This window comes from Schistocerca gregaria, chromosome 1, assembly GCF_023897955.1.
Source record: "Schistocerca gregaria isolate iqSchGreg1 chromosome 1, iqSchGreg1.2, whole genome shotgun sequence".
In the NCBI taxonomy this organism is placed as follows: domain Eukaryota; kingdom Metazoa; phylum Arthropoda; class Insecta; order Orthoptera; family Acrididae; genus Schistocerca; species Schistocerca gregaria.
In genome coordinates this window covers 1,045,743,154-1,045,759,710 of record NC_064920.1, presented here as the reverse complement: position 1 = coordinate 1,045,759,710, position 16,557 = coordinate 1,045,743,154, and the positions used below count along the sequence as shown (strand labels likewise).

The window sequence follows — 16,557 nt, the reverse complement described above, 5'->3', positions numbered from 1 at the left end:
AAATAGTAAACGATTTATGGAAATTACTGTTGTGATGACCTCATATGATCACCGCTAGTTCGCTTGAACTACGGTATCACGTTACGCCCTGACGTTGGTAACGAGTAAATAAGTTTCGCTGTACGCGAAGTGGGTCCTCTGCGTACGTTTATCGCGCTGGTGACACATGCAGGCTGGGACTGCCGCAAGTTTTATGAAAGCCCCACAAAATATGGTAGAAAGTTACACGGTGACTTTTGCTCGTGCTATTAGCCAGAAGGTACCTATGCACGATGATAAGAACAGGTCGATGTTTTCCGGTGGGCGGGCCAAGATATGGCGCACGAATTTTTCAGAAGCGTATTTAAGCTGTAGGAGGCTCGGTGGATGGTCAGTGGTAGCTCAGCTGTCGAAGACTGTACCACGATTGACTACTGGTAAGTCTTCGTAGAACAACATTGCATTATACACCAGTCGCTTCCTCATATTTACAATTTACTATTTTCACCTCCAGTACATATTGTTGCACTACGTATCTATCTAACTTAAATTTATAACGGGACATTATTAAATGCTAAACATATTTCTATGAACAATAAATTCACAGTTTACTGTTCCCTAGCCAACTGTTTTGTCCCTTGAATGATGTGACAGCCAACTGGCATTCTGATGAAACTTGCTATTCGTTTAACTCTTTTCGTTTGTAAACGGATGTTAGTCTTGTGTTCCCCGATTCTAATTTCTCTGACACGTATTACAACTCTCTCCATAGCGCAGTTGCATTTTACAGGAGCTCGTTTTCCTTATCTATAATTGAAGTTTCTAGCTTCACTATGCAACAATTTCTAGCTTTAGTATGCAATAATTTTTCAACACCACTTAACAGACTGTAATTCTGTTACTGCAAAAAAAGTGCACCTAACTTCTAAAAACGTGACTTCATAAAGATGGTAACTGAAAGCAAGCTATAGATTTCACAATAACGCGATTAATATTTTTTATACTTCAAAAAAATTCTTTCCCACTTCCAGCTGAACGTTTTCGTCTCCTACGGCAGATGCCTTTTAGTCCAATTGTGAGTATAACGGACAAAGTACAGCGTAAAAAAACCGTGAAGATGCAGCTCATTATTTTCTTTAGAAAATCTCATACAATTAAGCCCATAGGAAGAAAGGAAGAATGGAGTTAAACATATTGCTGTCATCAAGGTTAATAGGGACGGATTAACTCTGAGAGAATATTACATGATAAAAGACAGCATTCCGTTATTGCTTTTCTTCCACTTCCCTCAAAGCACTAAGTTCATGTGAAACGAATACCCTAACACAGACAGGTGTTTCTAGCATTAAAGCTAAGGGAGATGCCTTTCAATAAAGGCCCAAAATGTTTTTTTTTATTACTAATAAGCAACGAATCACCATTTCATTCATTTCACTAAACCTAACAATAATGCTTAACACACTCCAGAATTCAGTGAAACCAAAATCCATTGCCAAATACTGCATATACACAAATTTTGGAAGACGAATTGCAGTACTCGATATGGGTTCCTTTACAAAAAAAAAGATACAAATTGTGCTCACTGCTGCGGGTCTTCTTGTTGTCTTCGTCTGTATTTACTAGATGACTCGCTGACATGGGTTGTTCCCCATATGGAGTCTTCCAGGCTGCCCCCTACCGAAGTTCATACTCTTTTAAATTCCAAATCTACTTTGTAAAGGCTAGAAGTCACTAATTCACCGTCCTCAGATATTGACCACTGACTAGCTTCTGTCTCTCTCTCTCTCTCTCTCTCTCTCTCTCTCTGACTAACTCACTCACTCATTCACACCTCTCACTTTTAGATCAGTATATGGATTGATTTGCTCTGACGTTTATCTATAATACCGACAGATAAACTGATGGCACTACTGGTATTTCTAATATAATACGGGCAACTTGCCTATGGAATACATCTTATCGAAATACGGTACTGGACTGACATAACGCAGAAACTTTTTAGCTCCAAACCTCGCCGTAACAGCACTTTTAGATCGGTTTATTTTATTTTCATATTTCAAGGAAGAAAAACCAAATCTGGGAAAACATTCGGATTAAGGGACTGAATTCATTTACACTGAAGTCTTTTTGCAGCAATCTCAGGCCTAGAAACTCTTGAGAGAGCGTAACTTATAAGACCGAGTGTTTCATATGCTGTTATCTATGCAGACGGATTATTTCTCATCTATGATCCACTAGCTTCGAATTAGCGTAGTTTATTTAAGTGCGCATTCGGTTTCCCAAATCGATTAAAGCGAACGCCGGAATGGCGTCTTCGAAAAGTGGCACGGACAATTAACGTCGCCATTTGCGCTCGAGTCATCTTTCTGGCCTACCTAGTGATCTTATTCTAAACTGGATGAGAGCCAAAGCCTTAGATCTAGGTAGTCTGTTACACTGGATCAACCATATTTCTGTAGAAGATCAAAACAAAAGTTTCAAAACCAGCTCAAAGTATTACGTCTCTTTGTCTGTATTCTTACAAAGATTTGAGCGCTACGCAGGACCAACATATTGAAAGGCCAATGAGAAAATAAAGTAAGCTGAAACTCATTATATCAGTGCACCCGTTCTTTTTTTTTGTATAGTCACAACACTGATTTCGTTATAACTACAGATTTTTAAAGGTGAAAATTTATATAGGGCGTAAGAAACTAAGTGCACCAAATCTTGGAGTGTTTATAGGAGAGAAATATTTTTCTTCTGACAAAAATGTCTTAATGCACCATTTCTCTGCCACGGATCCACGAACGTTTTGAGGCTAGGGGCGTTCAGATATGGTGATCAGACTGCCGTGTAATTAAGACTGTTTTAAAGATGTTGCTGGAAATGCAGTCCGTTTTCGTCAATGTACAACTGGTATCTGAGTGCTAATGATTGTCCAGCACGCTCAAAACAAGTAGGTGTTTCATGAATAATGGCTGCAGCTTCACCCAAACGGCTAGCTAACTCTTCTGGAGTGTCTACCTGTAGCTCGCACACCAAACGCTTCGTGTATCGCCCAAAAACGGCATCCATACGAGTGAGGTCTGGAGAACGTGGTGATCACTGTACAGTCCTATCCCTGCCAATCCAAGAATCTGGGGAAAAATTGTCTGTTGTTGTTGTGGTCTTCAGCCCTGAGACTGGTTTGATGCAGCTCTCCATGCTACTCTATCCTGTACAAGCTTCTTCATCTCCCAGTACTTACTGCAACCTACATCCTTCTGAATCTGCTTAATGTATTCATCTCTTGGTCTCCCCATACGATTTTTACCCTCCAATGCTAAATTCGTGATCCCTTGATGCCTCATAACATGCCTTACCAAACGGTCCCTTCTTCTTGTCAAACTGTGCCACAAACTCCCCTTCTCCCCTATTCTTCCATACATGGCTACACTCCATACAAATACTTTCAGAAACGACTTCCTGACACTTAAATCTATACTCGATGTTAACAAATTCCTCTTCTTCAGAAACGCTTTCCCTGCCATTGCCAGTCTACATTTCATACATCAGTTATTTTGCTCCCCAAATAGCAAAACTCATTCACTACTTTAAGCATCTCATTTCCTAATCTAATTCCCTCAGCATCACACGAGTTAATTCGGCTACATTCCATGATCCTCGTTTTGCTTTTGTTGATGTTCATCTTATATCCTCCTTTCAAGAAACTGTCCATTCCGTTCAACTGCTCTTCCAAGTCCTTTGCTGTCTCTGACAGAATTGCAATGTCATCGGCGAAACTCAAAGTTTTTATTTCTTCTCCATGGATTTTAATACCTACTCCGAATTTTTCTTTCGTTTCCTTTAGTACTTGCTCCATATACAGATTGAATAACATCGGGGAGAGGCTACAACCCTGTCTCACTCCCTTCCCAACCACTGCTTCCCTTTCATGCCCCTCGACTCTTATAACTGCCATCTCAATGTTCTCTAATATCAAGAGCAAAGTGTGGTGGGGCTCCATCTTGCTGGAACCGGAACAGTTCACTGCTAGCGGGATGGTCTCCAACAGTTTTGGCAGTACTACGCGGGTGATGGTATGTTAATTTTTTCTACTGAGAGTGTTAGGCAGAAGAAAGGGTCCAGTCGGATGGCAAATTTCTGTCGATGGTGGAACACACGATTTACATAGAGTTTTGCAACTCCCGGACATGGCTATTGTGGCTGCTGGATATTCCTTCCCTTGTGAACGCAGCTTCGTCAGTAAACAACACACACATTTAGATGTCAGAGATTGTACAGTTTGTTGTATATACCATTGGGATAAGTCAACGAACAGGGGAAAATCATCAACTGATAGCTCTTCTTCCCTCTAATACTTGAAATGATGCGTTGAACGCATTGACGTTGATAGTATTTATTTCCTTGGCTATGAATCCTGTACTGGTTCTGGGATTATCCTCAGTTCGCTGTGACACAGGTTCCTCCAGCTGAATAGTTGGCACACTGCGAGGTCTTAAGAGTTCCCCGTGGATCTGATCTAAGGATCACGTACCACGGGAAAAGCCATCCAGTTTTTGCAGTGTGACGTGATTTCATAAATTTCTCCCTGGAAATAGTTCCGCGTACAGACACCTTGCCACTGGACTTCTGTTTCGTGCCTCTCCAGAAACGAGATGTGTGTCTCTCGGTTAGAGTGTAATCAACCATCATGAACCAGTCGACATCATCAGAAACTTTCATGTAAACACAAAAACACCATCCGAAACAGGCCTTGAAGGCCCAACGGTACCGACCGGTCGCCGTGTCATCCTCAAACCTTAGGCGTCACCGGATGCAGATGCAGTGGTCAGCACACAGCTCTCCCGGCCGTTGTCAGTTTTCGTGACGTCTGCCGCTACTTCTCAGTCAATTGGTCTCACAAAGGCTGGGTGCACCACGCTTGCCAACAACACTCGGTCGACCCGGACGGTGACCCATCCAACTGCTAGCCAAGCCCGACAGCGCTCAACTTCGGTGATCTGAAGGGAACCGGTACTACCACTGGGGCAAGGCAGTTAGCTTCATGTAAACACAACGTAGCATACACAGTTATCCAGGTACCCAGGTATGTGGACACTACTAGCAGTAATGAAAACTCGCCATTCCTAGCAGTATGATTGGTTGGCTTGGGCTGTTTGGGGGAGGAGGCCAAATAGCGAGGTCGTCGGCCTCATAGGATTAGGGAAGGATGGAAAGGAAGCCGGTCGTGCCCTTTCAAAGGAACCATCCCGGCGTTTGGCCGGAGCGGTTTAGGGAAATCACGGGAAGCTAAAATCAGGATGGCCTGACGTGGGGTTGAACCGTCGTCCTCCCGAGTGTGAGTTCAGTGTGCTAACCACTGTGCCATCTCGCTCGGTGCAGTAAGATTGTGCTGCAGATTCCAGTGTCCACACGTTGCGTACGAAGCTGTCAAGACAACTATGCACGTTGGTCTAAGGGAAGTCCACCGTCAAACCCTTTATAAACTCCGAGTAAGGATACGGTGCATCTGCGACATCTGTATAACGTAACAAACCTATTCCCTTCTTTACCTTCTCAATTACTTCTAAAAATTTGCGTTGTAGCTTTTTTTCATAAGAAATAGTCTGTCGCCGTGTAACTCGTTAAGACCATTAATTTAAATTCAATTTCTTACCCCCGCCTTGTTGCAGAAAATCTATAAATTAGAGTATTTTCAGTGTTATGAATGAAACACACACAACGCTTGTGTAATATTCCACAGTATTTATTACTTGTTACACGAACCGATTTGCGGCTGTTAGACCATCATAAGGAATAAAGATAAGTATGTAGTGCAGTGAAATTTTGTTGAATCAAAGATTTTAAGCAAGTGCATCTATTGACAACCCATAAAGGAAGCAAGATGAACTATCTTGAAAAAAAAATGGAAATTAATTTCCATCAACCCGAGCTTAGTGCTGAATGACCAGATACAGTTCCCTTACTCACCACTTCTAACTGCAGATACTAGTCACAATCCCACAAACCATGTAGTGAACTACCCTCTGACTCAAATGCTCCATTTTCCATTATTTCAGCTACTATAATTTCTCTGGTTGTGGTTTTTTTTTGTATAATCACAGCTGCTTCACTCACATGCTTAATATTACTATTATATCTTATCTGTTTGTAATTTAGGATCTACTAAAGAAAAGATTCTTTGGAATATGTACAAAAGTTTATTATTCCGTTATTTTCTTATACGTACATCTGTTGTAATTTATCTATAACTTATCTTAGTAAAATAATCTTACATAGAATTTACACTGAAATAATACCTCTTGTTTTATTCCTAATTCTAAAATTAACATTTTTATCTTTGGAAATGGAGATACTTTGTAGATGCTCTAGTTTAACATCTTTTATCCAGGTTATCACTGTTAGCATTCAACCGCGATTCTTATACATATATTTTAACAACGCGTTTCAAGAGACGATGCTCTCATAATCAGGTTGTAAAGTCTATGTCATAAAATTAAACGGACTAAAAAGACAAAATACCATCACAAATAGTTGGGAAGTCCATAGAGTAAAACAGAATTAAAAGTATATTGGACTGTGGGTCCTCGTGTTACATTGAAGTTGTTGAGAAGTCGATGGCCGTCCCATAGCTACCAAATATGCTGTCGCACTGCGCCGGCTCGGGAGCTGTTGTGGACTGACGTGCCTAGGTGTTGTGGCGTGGTTACAGCCGTGTGCTTGACGGTAACGCTATGCTATTGGGCGCCTGATTTCCTTATTGCATTGGTCTGCCATCGTTAGCCTCTCGCAACTCCGTCAGTGACATGCTACGAGTTTAAAGTCGCATACCTGCCCTAAAATAATTCTAAAAACCCGCTAAAAAATCTCATTTCTTTAAAATTATCTTGTGCATTTAGAATATTGCTTTGTTTCTTTTCATGGATAGCTATCTCGAATTCCTCTAGTAAATCAAGTTTCCTCCCTTTCTTTTCTATATGCAATATTTCTACGTTGTCTTCTATGCTATTAAGGGGATGGCCTGTTTCATATATATGGTTCGCCACAGCTGATTTGTCATAATTTCCTAACCTCAACGCATCTTAATGTTCTTTATACCGGATCGCGAATGATCCTGTCTGCCCTATATATTTTGCATCACAAGTTCTGCACTGAATCTTATAAACTCCCGATCTTTCATACGTATTTCTCTTCTCGCCAATATCGTGCGTAAGGCTATACCTCACTAGGTTATTAGTCTGAAAAGCTATTTTGACATCGTATGGCTTAAAAATATTTGCTATCTTTTGTGAGATTGTTCCGTAGTATAGCATCGTGATAATTTTCACTTTCTGTCCATCATGTTTATTCTTTTTGCGCTTATTACTTTTCCGTAACAGTCTTTTAACTATATCTATTCTGTAACCGTTATTCATCGCTATTCTCTTAACGGTATTAACTTCAGTCTCCCTATCTTTTTCACTCATAGGTATATTATCTACCCTATGCACGAGACTATGGAAAGCAGCTTCTTTATAAGCCTGCGGATGGCATGAATCATTCGGGATCACGGCATCAGTCGTAGTTTGTTTTCTATAAACGGAGAACGCATGTTTGTTGCCCTGCTTTTTTAGATTCAGGTCCAGGAACTGTAAACAATTGTCAGTTTCATACTCCACGGTAAATTCTATTTTATTATGTGCGTCGTTGAACTTTTTTACTATTTCCTCAATGTCCTCACGGGAAACATCGACAAGTAACAGAGTGTCGTCTACATAACGTTTGTAATAAACAATTTTATCCATAGTGTTTTGGTCAGAATTTAGAACTTTATCTTCAAAGTCACTGATAAAAATGCCCGCCATAGTTCCTGAAATACTGGACCCCATGTCTAACCCAAGAACTACGGCGGACATTTTAACACACATTTCAGAAGAAATCAGAGCTGGATATAAGTACTTCCCCCTCAGGTTGTTCGCTATTGTTCGACAGTATATTCCTTCAACTGAGTGATTAAAGAGGTCTACAGTGGTAGATAGTCGTTGGGTTGTAAAATGAAACTTAGCTTTCTTTCTTCCTTTCAGAATTACAGATTTTACTGCGTTACAACTTGAATTTTCATATAAAAAGGATGGACTTTATCCAGCAAAATATTTCAAAAACACAAAATATGAAACAAATAACTACAAAGACTATAAATACAACTAATGTTTCAACTTTTTCAGATCTCAACGGAAATGAAGATTGTTGTACTGATACTACTGCTGTTGGAGGCACTGCAATGCAGCCAGTGCATGGCTCTACCATCAACATTACTATCACTTTCACCTAAGCAAGAGGGACAATTAGAACACACAGTTGCAGAGCGAGCAGAAAACCCATTCAATTTTGAAGCGTTGAGCTCTATCTTCACTGGAGACATGTCGAGCATAAAAGAGATGTGCAAAAGTATCAAATTCGGAGAGTCCTCTTCATCTGAGAGAAAACGTTCAGCTCAACTAGGATTTCCTTTTAAGCTCCCTGTCGATCAGTCCACAATGACACAGTTATGTGAGCAAATCGATAAGTTTAAACCAGGAGCTGCCAGCGGCAACAAGGAAGAGAAACGATCAATCGAAGTGAGATCTTCATCTTCAGGTGGCGGTAGCCCAATCAGTTTCGAAGCGTTGAGCTCTATCTTCACTGGAGACATGTCGAGCATAAAAGAGATGTGCAAAAGTATCAAATTCGGAGAGTCCTCTTCATCTGAGAGAAAACGTTCAGCTCAACTAGGATTTCCTTTTAAGCTCCCTGTCGATCAGTCCACAATGACGCAATTATGTGAGCAAATCGATAAGTTTAAACCAGGAGCTGCCAGCGGCAACAAGGAAGAGAAACGATCAATCGAAGTGAGATCTTCATCTTCAGGTGGCGGTAGCCCAATCAGTTTCGAAGCGTTGAGCTCTATCTTCACTGGAGACATGTCGAGCATAAAAGAGATGTGCAAAAGTATCAAATTCGGAGAGTCCTCTTCATCTGAGAGAAAACGTTCAGCTCAACTAGGATTTCCTTTTAAGCTCCCTGTCGATCAGTCCACAATGACGCAGTTATGTGAGCAAATCGATAAATTTAAACCAGGAGCTGCCAGCGGCAACAAGGAAGAGAAACGATCAATCGAAGTGAGATCTTCATCTTCAGGTGGCGGTAGCCCAATCAGTTTCGAAGCGTTGAGCTCTATCTTCACTGGAGACATGTCGAGCATAAAGGAGATGTGCAAAAGTATCAAATTCGGAGAGTCCTCTTCATCTGAGAGAAAACGTTCAGCTCAACTAGGATTTCCTTTTAAGCTCCCTGTCGATCAGTCCACAATGACGCAATTATGTGAGCAAATCGATAAGTTTAAACCAGGAGCTGCCAGCGGCAACAAGGAAGAGAAACGATCAATCGAAGTGAGATCTTCATCTTCAGGTGGAGGTAGCCCAATCAGTTTCGAAGCGTTGAGCTCTATCTTCACTGGAGACATGTCGAGCATAAAAGAGATGTGCAAAAGTATCAAATTCGGAGAGTCCCCTTCATCTGAGAGAAAACGTTCAGCTCAACTAGGATTTCCTTTTAAGCTCCCTGTCGATCAGTCCACAATGACACAGTTATGTGAGCAAATCGATAAGTTTAAACCAGGAGCTGCCAGCGGCAACAAGGAAGAGAAACGATCAATCGAAGTGAGATCTTCATCTTCAGGTGGCGGTAGCCCAATCAGTTTCGAAGCGTTGAGCTCTATCTTCACTGGAGACATGTCGAGCATAAAGGAGATGTGCAAAAGTATCAAATTCGGAGAGTCCTCTTCATCTGAGAGAAAACGTTCAGCTCAACTAGGATTTCCTTTTAAGCTCCCTGTCGATCAGTCCACAATGACGCAATTATGTGAGCAAATCGATAAGTTTAAACCAGGAGCTGCCAGCGGCAACAAGGAAGAGAAACGATCAATCGAAGTGAGATCTTCATCTTCAGGTGGCGGTAGCCCAATCAGTTTCGAAGCGTTGAGCTCTATCTTCACTGGAGACATGTCGAGCATAAAGGAGATGTGCAAAAGTATCAAATTCGGAGAGTCCTCTTCATCTGAGAGAAAACGTTCAGCTCAACTAGGATTTCCTTTTAAGCTCCCTGTCGATCAGTCCACAATGACGCAATTATGTGAGCAAATCGATAAGTTTAAACCAGGAGCTGCCAGCGGCAACAAGGAAGAGAAACGATCAATCGAAGTGAGATCTTCATCTTCAGGTGGCGGTAGCCCAATCAGTTTCGAAGCGTTGAGCTCTATCTTCACTGGAGACATGTCGAGCATAAAGGAGATGTGCAAAAGTATCAAATTCGGAGAGTCCTCTTCATCTGAGAGAAAACGTTCAGCTCAACTAGGATTTCCTTTTAAGCTCCCTGTCGATCAGTCCACAATGACACAGTTATGTGAGCAAATCGATAAGTTTAAACCAGGAGCTGCCAGCGGCAACAAGGAAGAGAAACGATCAATCGAAGTGAGATCTTCATCTTCAGGTGGCGGTAGCCCAATCAGTTTCGAAGCGTTGAGCTCTATCTTCACTGGAGACATGTCGAGCATAAAGGAGATGTGCAAAAGTATCAAATTCGGAGAGTCCTCTTCATCTGAGAGAAAACGTTCAGCTCAACTAGGATTTCCTTTTAAGCTCCCTGTCGATCAGTCCACAATGACACAGTTATGTGAGCAAATCGATAAGTTTAAACCAGGAGCTGCCAGCGGCAACAAGGAAGAGAAACGATCAATCGAAGTGAGATCTTCATCTTCAGGTGGCGGTAGCCCAATCAGTTTCGAAGCGTTGAGCTCTATCTTCACTGGAGACATGTCGAGCATAAAGGAGATGTGCAAAAGTATCAAATTCGGAGAGTCCTCTTCATCTGAGAGAAAACGTTCAGCTCAACTAGGATTTCCTTTTAAGCTCCCTGTCGATCAGTCCACAATGACGCAGTTATGTGAACAAATCGATAAGTTTAAACCAGGAGCTGCCAGCGGCAACAAGGAAGAGAAACGATCAATCGAAGTGAGATCTCCGGGAAACCTATTTAGCGTGGGATCGTAGCTGTTTCTAAGTTTTACTTTGGGTTTTCTCAAACTTCTAGTCTCCTGCCAGCACCTGAAGTGGGCGTAAATGAGGAATAACTAAGTGTCTTTGAAAGAAAATGTTGAATGTAAAAGCTCTGAAACTTTGTGGAATATTTCCGTTCACGCAAGAACTCAACACAAACTGCTTCCTAGCTTTACTTGTTTAAAGTTGTCTAGTCTTTGACTTATGCTGTAAAACTCTGTATTACCGTAACTGTTGTGGATGAAGAGTAAATAAACATATGTGTTAGATAAATGTTATTATTTGTTCCTGTCTTCACTGTTCCCTTTTTAAATGTTTAGATTTTCATTTCTAACGTAATATTAACATTTCTAACCATCTGCCTTACTTTCCTAATATCTTCGAGTCCCGAGAATCCTCTGAAATTCTTAAATCAAAGAATGCTGCTGTAGATATTATTACTTTGATTTTATTAATGTCTTTTGAAACTGTTGATTTTTTTTCCAATTGTTTGCCTGCTAGTACGAATAAGTCGTTTTATATGCCTTTCAGAATTGGATATGACATTAAGTTAATTTTGCCACGGAAATGGTTCGTTAATAGCTGAACGAAGATCCGAAATCAGCTTTCATGAACGTCATAAAATGCTGTTGACCCTTTTATAGAGTTGATTCACAGGAAACCATCAGCTGGCAATCTATTGAGGCCAGTAAGTGCAGAGAGTGAGCAGCATGTCAAACATGCGATTCGTTTCTTCTTTGTTAAGTATGCTAGCAGCTACGTGTTCTTTTCCTTTTTTTTACGAGTAGTTACGATGGTCAGGAAAGATGTGGAAGTTAACTATTATGTTCTACGGTTTCCCATCAAATTAAAATACTGTATGGCGCTATTATAATTGAATCATCCGTTTTCAAAGCTCTATATTTTCCAAAGTATTGCATGTATATATGTGACTGATGCATGAAGAGAATCGTAAACTCACCCAGTTTGCATTTTCCACTCTACACGTGTTCTATGAGTGCTTGTCTACTGACATGGCACCCTCCATGTGGTAGTCAAATTCGTTCCGTACCATATGTAGCAACGTCCTGTCTATGTTCAACACAGCAGCATTGACCTGTTCCCTGCGCGTTTCTCGTATCCTTAGCAGTGGGATTCATGAACACTGTCCCTTATGAAACCTCCTCGCCCTTCCCCCTCCCTCGCACAAGAAAAGTTACAAGGCGTTACGTAAAGCAGTGGAAGGCCAAGGGAACAAAGCCACATCATCTTCATCACTAAACGACCTCAGCAATGCGGAAGTTCGTCGTTTAGGAAGCGACGAACATTGATGCTCCAGTGAAGGGTTTGCGCTGTCTTGTTGGAAGAAAAAAGTCTCTAAATCAGCAATCAGCAGTGGAAACAATCACAACTGCAACAAACCGAAGCATATGATACCTGTCACAGTCTTCTCACAAAAGAACGGTCCATATAGTTTTGTGTGTGACATTGCGCAGGAAACGAGCCACAATTCCTTGAGGATTTTCGATGTCACACATTCTCCCAATGTGGCGATTAATCTTTCCAGGCAAATGGAAGGCAACAGATAAACATCTCGCTTATTGCGACACACGAAAGCTCTTTTCTTGTTTGGTCGCCAATTTGCCAAGACAGTGCACTCGTAACAACAACTGGTGAACACAATGCAAACGTGGTTCTATTCATGCATCAATCACATTTGTACATGTAATACTTCGGAAAATATAGACCTCTGAAAACGTTTTAATCAATTATAGTAGCTCTCTATTTTATGCAGCCAATTCCTACTGTGTGTACCAAAATTTATGAAGTAGCTTGACGATTAATGACAGTAAATGTATTTATGCATTACGTTGTTATTTACCTCCCCAGTCACCCGCGTACCACAAAAGATAATAATAAGCATACTGGTTCTCTCTCTCTCTTTCTCTCTCTCTCTCTCTCTCTCTCTCTCTCTCTCTCTCTCTCTCTGCCGACAGGGGTGGCCGAGCGGTTCTAGGCACCTCAGTCCGGAACCGCGCGCCTGCTACGGTCGCAGGTTCGAATCCTGCCTTGGGCATGGATGTGTGTGACTTCCTTTGGTTAGTTAGGTTTAAGTAGTTCTAAGTTCTGGGGACTGATGACCTCAGATGTTGAGTCCCATAGTGCTACATCTACATCTACATGATTACTCTGCTATTCACAATAAAGTGCCTGGCAGAGGGTTCAATGAACCACTTTCAAGCTGTGTCTCTACGGCACGCGGGAAAAACGAACACTTAAATTTCTCTTTGCGAGCCCTGATTTCTCTTATTTTATCGTGATGATCATTTTTCCCTATGTAGGTGGGTGCCAACAGAATGTTTTCGCAATCGGAGGAGAAAGCTGGTGATTGAAATTTCATGAGAAGTTTCCGTCGCAACGAAAAACGCCTTTGTTTTAATGATTGCCACTCCAATTCAAGTATCATGTCTGTGACACTATCTCCCCTATTTCTCGATAATACAAAACGAGCTGCCCTTCTTTATACTTTTTCAATGTGATCCGTCAGTCTCACCTGATGCGGATTCCACACCGCACAGCAGTACTCCAGAATAGGGCGGATAAGCGTGGTGTAAGCACTCTCTTAAGTAGACCTGTCACACCTTCTAAGTGTTCTACCAATGAATCGCAGTCTTTCGTTTGCTCTACCTACAATATTATCTATGTGATCGTTCCAATTTAGGTTATTTGTAATTGTAATCCCTAAGTATTTAGTGGAATTTGCAGCCTTCAAATTTGTGTGACTTATCGCATAATCGAAATTTAGCTGATTTCTTTTAGTACTCATGTGAATAACTTCACACTTTTCCTTATTCAGGGTCAATTACCACTTTTGGCACGCTACACATATATTATCTAAATCATTTTGCATGTCGTTTTAATCATCTAATCACTTTACAAGACGGTAAATGACAGCGTCTTCTGCAAACAATTTAAGACGGCTACACAGATTGTCTTCTATACCGTTAATACAGATTAGGAACAATAGAGGAGTAGTAACACTTCCTTGGGGAACGCCATATATTACTTCTGTTTTACTCGATGACTCTGCGTCTATTACTACGAACTGTGACCTTTCTGGCAGGAAATCACGAATCTAGTCGCACAACTGAGGTGATACTCCGCAGGCACGCAGCTTGGTTAGAAGACGCTGTGAGGAACGGTATCGAAAGCCTTCTGGAAATCTAAAAATATGGAATGAATTTGACATCCCCTGTCGATAGCACTTATTTTTTCATGAGTATAAAGAGCTAGTTGTGTTTCACAAGAACTATGTTTTCTGAAACTGTGCTGACTATGTGTCAGTAAATCGTTTCCTTCGAGATACTTCATAATGTTCGAATACAGTATATGTTCCAAAACTCTACTGCAAATCGGCGTTAGTGATATAGGCCTACTTCCCTTTTCGGTGCTCAGAGCCTTTTGAACCATCTCTCTCTCTCTCTCTCTCTCTCTCTCTCTCTCTCTCTCCCTCCCTCCCTCTCCCAAATTTCCCTAATTCCCCTACGATCCACCCTGAATTCATATTGTGGGTACGAGTGTATCAGTCGTTCAACACAATCTGTAACACACTGACACAATAATCTGTTGCTTATGGGGAGCCCTACAAGTAAATGTTCTTCCCTGGTTTTTATGGTATTAGTATAGCTGGGGGAGCAGATTTAGCTGAGTGGTATCGAAACTCCAGGGAAGTTGACATTTATGTTAACTTTGAAGTCACTGAGCTAGAAACAAATATTTAAATCTTTCCTCAGATAAGGAAATTAACAGGTTAATACAAGCACAAAACATCGAACTACATCGTATCCCTAGACTTATATAGTTGGTAAAACTATAACATATGAGTGGACATAAAAGGCAATGGCAAGAGAAGTTGTGTCCTCAAGCTTAGAAACAAGTCGAAAGAGAGCAGAAATGACAATAGCTGCGCTCCTGAATCGAAACCATGAACAATTAAAATGGGGAAAAATACATACCAAATGAAAAACCATACAGAGACTACCAAGGAGACTTTTAGACTCCGCTGGGAAGATAAGAAACAGTAAACACACAACACCCAAAAAGAAAGGAAAATACTGTAAGAATTTTTTTTCTAATTATGGTCAGAAACATAAACGGACTTCCGTCAAAGGTCATGAATGCAGTACTGCTTCTTCAAAGTTAATCGAATGCCATGCAGTTTTACACATGACATGAACGTCAATGGACACACCCTCAGAATGAACAGCTAGAAAAGACGCATGCACACTTTTTACTGTCTAAAACGTTGTTGTTTTGTTCCCCCCTCCGAATGTACTTGCTTTCTAGTTGGGTATGACAAATAAAGTGAAGCCTATTTCAACTAGCCTGTTCTTCTGGAAAAAAAATTAATCGCACAGAACAATATATTAGCGACTGTCACAAATCCCATTTTCCCAACCAAAAAAATATTTTCTGGCAAAATGTTGGTATCACTTCCTATCTGTCAGAGGGAAGCGTAAGTGGCACGTCAGCAACATACGCTCTCTCTCTTAATCACACTACGCAATAAGACACTCAAATAAAATCCCACAGTTTAAGAACGGGATAAATAAAGGTTAATGATGCAAGTTATTAAGCACCTAAAATAAATTGTGCCGCTTGCCTGTGTAATGACGCGTCATAGCACACGACTGTGAGAAGTAGTTCTGTATGGCATCCAGTGGCACTCCAAACGTATTTGATAAACATTAATTCTTGTTTTCCGCTCTGTTTTAGCTGCCTGCATGATATAATAGATGATATTGCAATACTATTCGGTTTGAATGGTTTGTCGAACACTTTTACCGAGTTGTCAATCAAATACTTCTTTCTCTGAAATAACAACACATAAACGTTTTGCTCTTTTACTATTATTGGACTCAAGGACATGTGTTCATCTTTTATATACCAAATTAAACTTGCTTTTATTAAATATGACGTGCTCCCACCACATTTGACCGATCGTTTTACAAGGTGATGATTTTACATCTGGCATTTCGCCGGGAGCGAATACATTTCTTAATTTATGCCCAGTTTTGAGGTTGATATTCTGCAGTATATGTTAATGACATAAACCCATTTACTTGAAAATGGCATCAAAGGCTGAAACCTGTGTAACTAAATAAACAACAATACAGTCAAAGGGCGGAGTGTTCGTTATAATTAAGTTTCATCGTGCTTCGGAGTTCATATCGACGTAAGCAAATCGAGGCAGGAAGTGTCATTTGCAAGTGTTCTAAACAATACAAATGAGGGTAGAGAAAATGGCACAGGGGATGTAGGTGGAGCAACTCACTACCCTCAAAAATAATTTTTCAGAAGTCATTTTCATATTAGTTTCCTAAGAGCTAAATTCTCATTATATGAGACTCTTTAACTGTTGCTGCAACATAAATAGTAAATTGCAATAACCTTGATGCGAAATTAACAAATGAATGGCAGAACATACAACTCTGATCTCTCTAACATAGAAAATTCTCGCACTAATGATCTACTGGTGTAC

The 16,557-nt window shown here is 40.8% G+C and overlaps 1 protein-coding gene across 1 annotated transcript; it reads left to right on the top strand.

The window, feature by feature from the left end:
• Positions 1–326: 326 nt before the first annotated feature.
• On the top strand, positions 327–15,808 carry LOC126286663 (uncharacterized). Its single transcript, XM_049984885.1, has 3 exons — positions 327–416; positions 8,169–9,396; positions 15,792–15,808. Exons 2-3 carry the CDS (start codon positions 8,181–8,183, stop codon positions 15,806–15,808), a joined length of 1,233 nt encoding a protein of 410 aa, XP_049840842.1. The 5' UTR covers positions 327–416; positions 8,169–8,180.
• The last annotated feature ends 749 nt before the right edge of the window (positions 15,809–16,557 follow it).

Bases quoted from the DNA above. Each gene is read 5' to 3' on its own strand.
- LOC126286663 (XM_049984885.1), top strand. From the start codon at position 8,181: ATGAAGATTGTTGTACTGATACTACTGCTGTTGGAGGCACTGCAATGC.